The 11,839-nt window shown below is 38.4% G+C and overlaps 1 protein-coding gene across 2 annotated transcripts in view; it reads left to right on the top strand.

Annotated features, from left to right (window-relative positions):
- The first annotated feature begins 377 nt into the window (after positions 1 to 377).
- The window catches only part of LOC124716953 (E3 ubiquitin-protein ligase RNF103-like), a 129,004-nt gene continuing 117,542 nt past the window's right edge, over positions 378 to 11,839 (top strand). Inside the window, exons 1-2 of one of the 2 annotated variants that reach the window (XM_047243556.1) lie at positions 378 to 441; positions 564 to 860. In XM_047243556.1, the coding sequence (XP_047099512.1) occupies positions 626 to 860 (235 nt within the window). In that variant the 5' untranslated portion in view covers positions 378 to 441; positions 564 to 625. The other variant, XM_047243547.1, reaches the window with a different exon arrangement.

Here is an 11,839-nt window from a genome sequence, read left to right as displayed (position 1 = left end):
CACTTACAAGCTATCCCTGTGTCATACAACATTACGAAATAAAAAGTATCACATTTCTATCAAAAAGTCTCAGTTATGAATTGTGGGTCTGAAGAAAAGAAGGAAAAGAACAATTTCATAATTCGCGAAAATATTCATTTACGGCTGGTATCGTTTGAATTTGGAACTGTATATTCAACACAGATAATACTGAACATAAAAAGATGAAAACCAAAGGATTCAGTGGGAGTAAACATGTGCAAATTATTGACGTTTCAACGATTATTGTGATAAATGTATTATGTCAGTGATATGAAACGTATACAACACATTTGACTTCCTCATTTGCGATCTTGAATCTACCGCCCACAAAAGGCCGTCACGTGACCTGATTAAACCACCAACAAGCAGGTCAGAGTTGTCAGAAATAAACGAAAGTGAAATCGTGTTGTTATATGTCAGGTGAATCTTGTCATTATCATCTATTGACGTATCCGCAGTGAATGCGCGCTGTTATATTGACCGTTTTCAACGTAATTATTTACCACGAGTTTGGACTTTAATTAATATTTCTGTTCTTACAGGTGGTATGGAAGTGTCGACTGATCGCTAAATACCAATATTTACAAGTTCAGAGGTGCATAGTATGCGTTCATTTTGGGTACAGTTTATAGTTCTTGGTGTTTATTTACTTTTGGTTTTCATTATATCTCGCTTAATTGATTTTGCATCATGGTTTCAACATGGAATTTCGTCGACACAAGTTGTTGATCCACTGTTGTTGAGCGTCAGACAGCTGAAACAGTTATTAGACAACAGAGGCGTTAGTTACACAGGGTATGTGGAGAAAAAGGAGTTGGTGGAGCTGGTAGATGCTTCAGGTAAGTATTATGACTTTTTCTGATTGCCCCACTCATATTACATCCATCAATATTTAGGAGCTTCTTGTACTGTCTTTACACGAACATATAGTGAAATATTATTGTACCGAAGAATGTGGGCGTTGTACATCGTTTCTGGGTAAGAAAAAGTAAAAGTGATTCTCATTGATAATCAGCCTTTTTACTTTATGTTTATTGTATACTGAAATCTTCCTGGTGACAAGTCACGAACTGCATCGTAATTACACGAGGGACTATGAATTTGTTGCTTTATTCTTGGATTTATTCCTATTGCAGAAGAGAAACCGAATAACTACATTAATATATACAATATTCAATATCTTACACGACGCACAGTTTAACAAAGACCAAGTAATGAAAATAGAAAGTAGCCTAGTGTTTTTTTATAGTGAAAGTATAGCTTGTTAGTTGGGCGTTATTTTGAAGTGGCACGTATCAGGATGTTGGGAAAAAAATGGTAAGGGAGAGGAGGAAGTAAAAGGAAAATCTTGAAAATGTGCAAGTGACCCGAGAGGATGATGAGGAGAGTGTAGAAAATGTGAAGAGGATGTTTTGATAAAGATGGAAACGATTTTACTGGGAGAAGACTGTTTACTGTTGTTTAAATAACGAGTAAATACGGATCCCAGTTCTAAATGCCCTAGGCAGAGAGCAGTTTGCTATGTGCATCTTGTATCAATCTTGCAGTTTTAAAATTTTGACACTTGATTCAAGACTCCCCAAGGATAACTTCCAATGGTAAGATTTTCATATACCAGTAGGGGACTTCCTACCACTGTAAGACAATTCTACCCCTTTTCCTGATGCGTAACTGAAAATAGTTACACAATGGTTGGCTCACCAGTTCTGTATTTTGGAGCTGTGCAATTAAAAGAAATATTTCTCCATTCTATTTTTGTTTTCCTGTGGGATGTCCAAGTAATATTTGGATAATGATGGGTCAGTGTCTGTGCTATACTCTTGCAGTCACTTCCTTCCACCATTGTCATGAGTAAATTCTCGATTTTTTTAATGTTCTCATTTCCAAGGGGAAGCTACAAATTTCTTGATCGGTTCTTTGATAGGGATCATTATATTTAACACTTACTCAGTTACCTTTTAATCATTGAATTGTCATTTTCTGTAAATCCTGTAATTATGCGTAATTGTCAGGCGTGTGGATAAAATCAGCTTATGTATTTACAACGACAGACAGGTCCTAAAACTAATTGTGGTGTACTATTAGTGATTACACAGGCTAAAATTAAGATAGTAACATCATTTAGAAAAGCACTAGTTTGGGAGAGGGAGTAGCAATTACTGCTTCCTGTTATACTAAATGATTGTTGCTTATCTACTACTCATTGCTTAATATTTACGTGACTTAACTGATACTCATGTATAATGAGATCAGATTAAATAAGATTCAGTTTTTTTCCATAGACCAAAGAATGAGATGATTCTTGTGGGTGTGGAACAAGTTAGAAAGTATAAAATAAGCATACAACATTTGAATATAATCCGTACTGCACTGATCATTAGTCTGGAGATTGTCACAATATGTCAATATATAACAGTAAACTGAAGCTGCTAATATTTACAGAGTTAATACACTGTCAAAATGAAATATAGTTATGCACTTCTAATAAGTTTGTCATACAAAACATACTTAATGTTGACTGTTGTGACCAAGTGCTGTCAAAACTGAAATTTGACACTTTAACTTAAACTGGTCTAGCAGTCCCTGTTAAGATATTCATCTGTAGAGTGGAAGGAGTTGCCTACCAAAAAGTCTTTTAAACTCTGTTTAAACTGTGCTTTATCTGAAACCAAGTTTTTAATGGTTGCTGGCAATTTATTGAAAATGTCCGTTCCTGAATATTGGACCCGTTTTTGGACCAAGATATGTGATTTTAGGTCTTCATGTAGATTGTTCTTATTCATTAAGGAATAAATATTCTGAGAAGCAGTGGTTAGGATATCAAGTTCCCTGAACAGGTTTCTATGTAATGTTCTTGAATTAACACAACAAATGAGTGTTATTATACACTTTTGCACGCTTAAAACTTTTGCTCGGTTTGACGGTCTACCCCGGAATATTATTCCATGTGACATAATAGAATGAAAGTAAGCAACATATGCAAGTTTTTTTATACTTGTTTTGCAAATCAAACTGCCTTTTCCTGCTGCTAGCAAAACAAGTATTTATATGCTTGCTGCGGAGGATGGCCACACAAACAGACTTGTTAAGATTTTTTATATTTGTATTGCCTACTTCTGACATCACTCTCACTGCAAATACAGACTTGATGGTTATTTACGTGTTGTAGATCTCTCTCTGCCATTCACTTCACTGTGGTTTCCAGAATGTGGGCATAATGTAGATGTAGGTAGTAAGAATAAAGATCTATGTAGTATGAGGAGCAGTAGCACAGCCATAGACAATATTTTTATTCATTCTTCATTACTAGATGAGCATTCTGTTAATAAAAGGGTGGATGGCCTTTCAGACCTTGATGCACAAATTTTAACAGTTACAGACTTTTGTACTCTAACAAATGCAACATACAATTGCAAACTATGTAGGAAACTTAATCCAACAGCAATAGAGAGTTTTTTGAACCTTGTCAAGGAACAAGAGTGGCAGGATGTTTATATTGCCGATAACATAGATCATAAATATAGGCCTAATGCTTTGCTTAACACATTTCTCATGTTCTTTGAGAGTTGCTTTCCATTACAGCATTCTAGATGGGGTACTAACAGTAATAGGCAGCCCGGGTGGCTGACTTGTGAGTTAAGGATATCATGTAGAACAATGTGGGAATTATATCAAAATGTTGGAAGTAGTTACAATCAAGCTACAGTGACCCATTACAAACAGTACTGTAAGATGCTTAAAAACACTAATGGAATAGCTAATTCACAGGATAAAATTGAAACCATATGGTCAATTGTGAAGGAAGTTTCTGGTCAGCAGCACAAGGTCAGTGATATAAAGTCAGTTTGTAGTAAAAATATTTCTGTTACCGATAAGTCAGATATATGCACTGTATTTAACAATCATTTTTTGAGCATTGCTGGCGAATTAAATAAAAAATTAGTTTGTACAGGTGATCATATAACTTTCTTGGTAATTGTCTTTGCAAGATTAATGTCTGAAGTACTCCTCTGTGACACAGACAGGAGGGGGTGGGGGGGGGGGGAGCTTTGACTCTTTCTACCTCCCAGACACTCCTCTCCAAGGGATTCATGGAAAACGATAAATAATGTAAACCACTGAATACTAAGGACTCTCGTGGATATGATGGAGTGCTTAGCAGAATATTAAAGTACTGTGCTGCACATCTTAGCCCTGTATTTATCCATACTTGTATTTTTTTTTCTGTAGGGATGGCCAGTTTCCTGAATGACTAAAGTACTAAGTAGTACAGCCGCTTTATAAAAAGGAAGAAAGGGATAATGTAGATAATTTTAAACTTATTTCTATGCCATCATAGTTTGCTAAAGTTATTGAAAAGACTGTATATGTAAGGATAATTGATGATTTTATACCACACGATTTGCTGTCTTATGTACAGTTCGGCTTTAGAAGTCATTCAACAACTGAAAATGCTATATTCTCTTTTCTGTTTGAGGTACTGGGATGGGTTAAACAAACGTTTTTGAATGCTGGGCATATTTTTTGATTTGTGTTGATCACAAAATATTGCTCCAGAAGTTGGTCCATTATGTAATACGGGGAGTAGCTCACACAGTTGGTTCACCTCTTACTTTAGCAACAGGCAGCAAAAGGTCATTATTCACAATTTGATAACAGTTGTGATGTGGGGTCTGAGTGGGGTCCTGTAGAGTGAGAGGGAGGGGGGGGGGGGGGGTTGCCCCAGGGATCAGTGTTGGGGCCACTCCTGTTCCTCATTTGTATAAATGATATGTCCTCTAGTATTATGGGTAACTCTAAAATATTCCTGTTTGCTGATGACACTAGCTTGGTTCTAAAGGATGTTGTGTTTAACATTGGCTCGGTTTCAAATAGTGCGGTTCATGGCTTGTAGAAAATAAACTAATGCTAAATCATAGTAAGACTCAGTTTTTACAGTTTCTAACACACAATTCAACAAAACCTGACGTTTTAATTCAGTAGAATGTGCATATGATTAGTGAAACTGAACAGTTCAAATTTCTAGGTGTTCAGATAGATAGTAAACTGTTGAGGAAAGCCCACACTCAGGATCTTGTTAAAGACTTAATGCTCCCATTTATACTACTCCAATGGTATCTGAAGTGACTGATTGATTGACACGAAAATCAGTGTACTTTGCTTATTTTCTTTCATTTATGTCATATGTTGTTATATTTTGGGGCAACTCTTCCCATTATAAAAGGATATTTTTGGCTCAGAAACAGGTGGTTCGGGCAATAAGTGGTGCAAGTTCACGAGCCCCTTGTCGACCCCTGTTCATGAGTCTGGGTATTTTGACATTGGTCTCTCAATATATATATTACTGACTGTCATTTCGTAGTAACATTATTAGCTTATTCCCAAGAATAAGCAGCTTTCACTCAGTTAATACTCGGCAGAAATCAAAACCTGCATTTGGATCGGACTTACTTAACTCTTGTGCAGAAAGGTGTGCAGTATACTGCTACATCCATTTTCAATAAGCTGCCATTCGAATTAAAAAGTCTTAGCAGTAATCCACGCACTTTCAAATTGAAACTGAGGAGTTTCCTCATGGGTCACTCCTTCTATTCTGTGGAGGAGTTCCTTGAAAAATTAAGCTGATTCTTTTTGTATTGTTGATTGCGTTTACTTAAACTTATGGTTTGACTTTTTTCGGGTTCATAAACATAGCTTTTATTACTTTTATGTTGTAATTTCATGTACTGACACGTTCCATGACCTTAGAGATTTGCTCCTCAGTTTGGTCGTATGGAACTTTACTTGTAAATAAATAAAAATAATGAGAATAAAGATCTATTTGCATAGAAATTTGTCATTATAATTGGGCAATTATGGAGGCAATGGGAATGAAAATTAACAACAAATAAATAAATAAAATATTCTTTTGTATGTACAAAGTTTTCCAGTTTACTAAATAGGCTTTCATGGGACAGTTGGTGTTTCTCTTCAGGCATTTGCCAGTTCAGTTCTTTCAGCATCTCTATTATTCCCTCCTGTGGGTCAACAAGCTTGTGACCATTCGTGCTGCCCTTCTTTCTATACATCAAATATCTCTTTTTAGTCCCATGAGCATTACAAAAACGCTGAAAGACCTGAAGAGGTAGATGCTTGAAGAGTGATGCCAAACATCCCATGAAATTCCACTTCCAGCATGTCAAGAATTAGCATTAAGTGAGGCTCCAAGAGTATACTACAGACCCCAACATATCACTCCCATGTTGTTGTTGTGGTCTTCAGTCCTGAGACTGGTTTGATGCAGCTCTCCAAGCTACTCTATCCTGTGCAAGCTTCTTCATCTCCCAGTACCTACTGCAACCTACATCCTTCTGAATCTGTTTAGTGTATTCATCTCTTGGTCTCCCTCTACAATTTTTACCTTCCACACTGCCCTCCAATACTAAATTGGTGATCCCTTGATGCCTCAGAACATGTCCTACCAACCGATCCCTTCTTCTAGTCAAGTTGTGCCACAAACTTCTCTTCTCCCCAATCCTATGCAACACCTCCTCATTAGTTATGTGATCTACCCATCTAATCTTCAACATTCTTCTGTAGCACCACATTTCGAAAGCTTCTACTCTCTTCTTGTCCAAACTATTTATCGTCCGTGTTTCACTTCCATACATGGTTACGCTCCATACAAATACTTTCAGAAACGACTTCCTGACGCTTAAATCTATACTCGATGTTAACAAATGTCTCTTCTTCAGAAACACTTTCCTTGCCATTGCCAGTCTACATTTTATATCCTCTCTACTTTGACCATCATCAGTTATTTTGCTCCCCAAATAGCGAAACTCCTTTACTTCTTTAAGTGTCTCATTTCCTAATCTAATTCCCTCAGCATCAAATGACTTATTTCGACTACATTCCATTATCCTCGTTTTGCTTTTGTTGATGTTCATCTTATATCCTCCTTTCAAGACACTGTCCATTCCGTTCAGCTGCTCTTCCAAGTCCTTTGCTGTCTCTGACAGAATTACAATGTCATCGGTGAACCTCAAAGTTTTTATTTCTTCTCCGTGGATTTTAATTCCTACTCCGAACTTTTCTTTTGTTTCCCTTACTGCTTGCTCAATATACAGATTGAATAACATTGGGGACAGGCTATAACCCTGTCTGACTCCCTTCCCAACCACTGCTTCCCTTTCATACCCCTCGACTCTTGTAACTGCCATTTGGTTTTCTGTACAAATTGTAAATAGCCTTTCACTCCCTGTATTTTACCCCTGCTATCTTTAGAATTTGGAAGAGAGTATTCCAGTCAACATTGTCAAAAGCTTTCTCTAAGTTTACAAATGCTAGACACGTTGGTTTGTCTTTCCTTAATCTATCTTCTAAGATAAGTGTTAGGTCAATATTGCCTCACATGTTCCAATATTTCTACGAAATCCAAACTGATCTTCCCTGTGGTCGGCTTCTACCGGTTTTTCCATTTGTCTGTAAAGAATTCGCGTTAGTATTTTGCAGCCGTGGCTTATTAACCTGGTAGTTCGGTAATTTTCACATCTGTCAGCACCTGCTTTCTTTAAGATTTGAATTATTATATTCTTCTTGAAGTCTGAGGGTATTTTGCTTGTCTTATATATCTTGCTCACCAGATGGTATAGTATTGTCAGGGTGGCTCTCCCAAGGCTATCAGTAGTTCTAATGGAATGTTGTCTACTCCCGGGGCCTTGTTTCAGCTACAGTCTTTCAGTGCTGTGTCAAACTCTTCACGCAGTATCAAATCTCCCACTTTATTTTCATCTACATCCTCTTCCATTTCCATAATATTGTCCTCAAGTACATCACCCTTGTAGAGACCCTCTATATACTCCTTCCACCTTTCTGCTTTCCCTTCTTTGCTTAGAGCTGGGTTTCCATCTGAGCTCTTGATATTCATACAAGTCGTTCTCTTTTCTCCAAAGGTCTCTTTAATTTTCCTGTAGGCAGTATCTATCTTACCCCCTAGTGATATGCGCTTCTACATCCCTAAATTTTTCCTCTAGCCATCCCTGCTTAGCCATTTTGCACTTCCTGTTGATCTCATTTTTGAGACTTTTGTATTCCTTTTTGCCTACTTCATGTACTGCATTTTTATATTTCCTCCTTTCTTCAATTAAATTCAACATACCTTTTGTTACCTAATGGTTTCTATTAGCCCTTGTCTTTTTACCTTCTTGATCCTCTGCTGCCTTCACTATTTCATCCCTCAAATCTACCCATTCTTCTTCTACTGTGTTTCTTCCCCCCATTCCTCTCAATTGTTCCCTAATGCTCTCCCTGAAACACTCTACATCCTCTGGTTCTGTCAGTTTATCCAGATTCCATCTCCTTAAATTCCCACCTTTTTGCAGTTTCTTCAGTTTTAATCTACAGTTCATAACCAGTAGATTGTGCTCAGTCTACATCTGCCCCTGGAAATGTCTTACAATTTAAAACCTGGTTCCTAAATATCTGTCTTGCCATTATATAATCTATCTGATATCTTCTAGTATCTCCAGGGTTCTTCCATGTATACAACCTTCTTTCATGATTCTTGAACCAAGTGTTAGGTATGATTAAGTTATGCTCTGTGCAAAATTCTAGCAGATGGCTTCCTCTTTCATTTCTTACCCCCATTCCATATTCACCTACTACGTTTCCTTCTCTTCCTTTTCCTACTGCCGAATTCCAGTCATCCGTGACTATTAAATGTTCATCTCCCTTCACTATCTGAATAATTTCTTTTATCTCGTCATACATTTCATCAATCTCTTCGTCATCTGTGGAGCTAGTTGGCATATAAACTTGTACTACTGTGGTAGGCGTGGGCCTCGTGTCTATCTTGACCACAATAATGCGTTCACTATGCTGTTTGTAGTAGCTTACCAGCACTCCTATTTTTCTATTCATTATTATACCTACTCCTGCATTACCCCTATTTGATTTTGTATTTATAACCCTGTATTCACCTGGTCAGAAGTCCTGTTTCTCCTACCACCGAACTTCACTAATTCCCACTTTATCTAACTTTAATCTATCCATTTCCCTTTTTAAATTTTCTAACCTACCTGCTCGATTAAGGGATCTGACATTCCACGTTCCGATCGGTAGAACGCCAGTTTTCTTTTTCCTGATAACGATGTCCTGAGTAGTCTCCGCTCGGAGATCCGAATGGGGGACTATTTTACTTGCGGAATATTTTACCCAAGAGGATGCCATCATCATTTAACTGTACAGAAAAAGGTGCATGCCTTTGGGAAAGATTATGTCTATAGTTTCCCCTTGCTTTCAGCCGTTCGTAGTACCAGCACAGCAAGGCTGTTTTGGTTAATGTTACAAGGCCAGATCAGTCAATCATTCAGACTGTTGCCCCTGCAACTACTAAAAAGGCTGCTGCCCCTCTTCAGGAACCACATGTTTGTCTGGCCTCCCAACAGATACCCCTCCATTGTGGTTGCATGTACGGTACGGCATTAATTACAAGGCATACAACTTCACTTCTGCCATTTGGCAATAGGTGGCGACAATGGTAAATAGCGGTTGAAAGAAACATATCGCAAACATCAGGCAGTTAGCTTGGACCTCGGTCAACATAACCTCATTCAAACATTAGTCGATTTGTGTCTGCACCATAAACTTGTTCTAGATTGAAAATCTCAGTTTACGAGCATAATTCTCGTCATTTGCGGGAGGTGTTACTGTTTTGTTTCAATATGAAGAAAACAGCGGCTGAGTCTCATCAAATGCTCTCAAGTACGTATGGTAAGGATACTATTAGTGAAAGAACGTGTTGTGAGTGGTTTCTGTGCTTTGAGAATTGTGATTTTAGTGTTGTAGACTGGCATAGTGGTGGAAGAGAGAATGTTTTCGAAGATGCAGAATTGGGGGCAAAAAATGGGTTCGTTACGATAACCCTAAATGCAAAAAATCATGAGGATATCCCAGCCATGCTTCCACGTCGATGGCCAAACCGAATATTCACGGCTCCAAGATCATGCTCTGCATTTGGTGGGACCAGCTCAGCGTCGTATACTATGAGGTGTTAATACCAAGCGAAACATTCACACGTGCTCGTTATCGAACACAATTAATGTATTTGAGCAGAGCATTAAAAGGCAAATGGCCACAATACAGCAAGATGTATGATAAAGTGATTTTGCAGCACAACAATGTTTGATCCCATGTTGCAAAAGAGGTCAAAACGTACTTGGAAAAGTTAAAATGGGAAGTCATACCTGACCTGCCATATTCTCCAGACATTGCTCCCTCTGACTATCACCTGTTTATATCAATGGCACTTGGCCTAGCTGACCAACACTTCCAATCTCATGAAGAAGTCACAAATTGGATCGATTCGTGGATCGCTTCAAAAGATGAACAATTTTTTTGTCGCGGGATTCGTACACTGCCCGAAAGATGGGAGAAAGTAGTGGCCAGTGATGGGAACTACTTTGAATGATCATGTGTAACCAATTTGTTTCATTGAAGCCTGAAATGTTGGGGGGGGGGGGGGGGGGGGGGAAGAGAGAAAAATGGCAGAAGTAAAGTTGTACACCTTGTAATATGGGGTGTGTCTACCCTTCACCCTTGTGCTGGCTTGAACTCTGCTGGGGCACTTTCAGTTAGGCATCTAGGGAGGAATGGCAGCCCATTCTTTCTTAAGAGCTGAAACCAAAGAAGATAGTGACTTTGTAACACTGGGGTCTGGAGTGACATTCTAACGTATCCCAAAGGTGTTCTACGAAATTAAGGGTGGGACTCTGGACTGGCCAGTACATTTGTATTGTCCACAAACCATTTCCTCAGAGATGCTTCTTTGTGACAGTGCGCAGTGTCATGTTGATACAGTCAGTCATTGCCTCATAACTGTTCCTCTACTGTACTCAGTATGCAATGCTGTAAAATATGTTCATATCCTCCTGCATTTAGCATTTTCTTAAGTGCAAATGGGGACCACACTCTAACCATGAAAAACACCCCAATACTCTAACACCTCATCCGTACTTCACATTTGGCAGTACCACATAACAGCCGGTAACATTCTCGGGGCATTTGCCAACTCCAGACCCTTCCATTAAAATTTTTGCGTGTGTGAATGTGTGTGTGATGTGACTGACAGAGCACTTGCAAAAGACAAGAGTGAGTCAATCACCTTGTTAAGAGGCTAAGAGCATTGCCCTAAAATTCATCACGCCAAATCACATGTTTCCAGTCATCCACTGGCCAGTGGCATCACTCTTTACACGACTTCATGTTAACACACAGTCATTGTACTAACTGGATTGCTGGTTGCATTTTGGAACTTACGAATGATTCCTTCTGCTGATTTCATGTGGTTTTGTCCTCCGCAATACTCAGTAGTCCGTGTCCATCAGTACATGAGGTCTAACTGGTCTTGGTTTAGTTGTGGATGTTTCTTCATGTTTGTACTTCAGTCACATCACCTACAGTTGATATAACCAGCTTTAGGACAGTTTGAAATACTCCTGATGGGCTTGTTACTCAGGAGAAATCCAGTGACTACTCCAGGTTCAACGTCACTGAGCTCCCCTGACCAACCCTTTCTTCTGTTAATGTGTTTCAATTGACAGCACAATACTATCTGCCTCCTTTTATAATCGTGGGTCTGCCTCTTGCAATATCTAGTGGTCAGATCTGCATTGCTTATATTTGTTTGGATTGTTTTGATCTGATAGTGTATGTTTAAATTGCTTTCTTAAGTTGATATATTTTAGTAATCTTTTTTCATCTCCTTGGACAATTTGAGGCCTATGCAGTTTTAATACTTGACTGAAAATACCGTTACATGTTTCTTTGCTCATTTTTC

The sequence above is a fragment of the Schistocerca piceifrons genome, chromosome 1, assembly GCF_021461385.2.
Source record: "Schistocerca piceifrons isolate TAMUIC-IGC-003096 chromosome 1, iqSchPice1.1, whole genome shotgun sequence".
NCBI classification, from domain to species: Eukaryota; Metazoa; Arthropoda; class Insecta; order Orthoptera; family Acrididae; genus Schistocerca; species Schistocerca piceifrons.
This window is presented reverse-complemented; position numbering and strand designations above follow the sequence as displayed.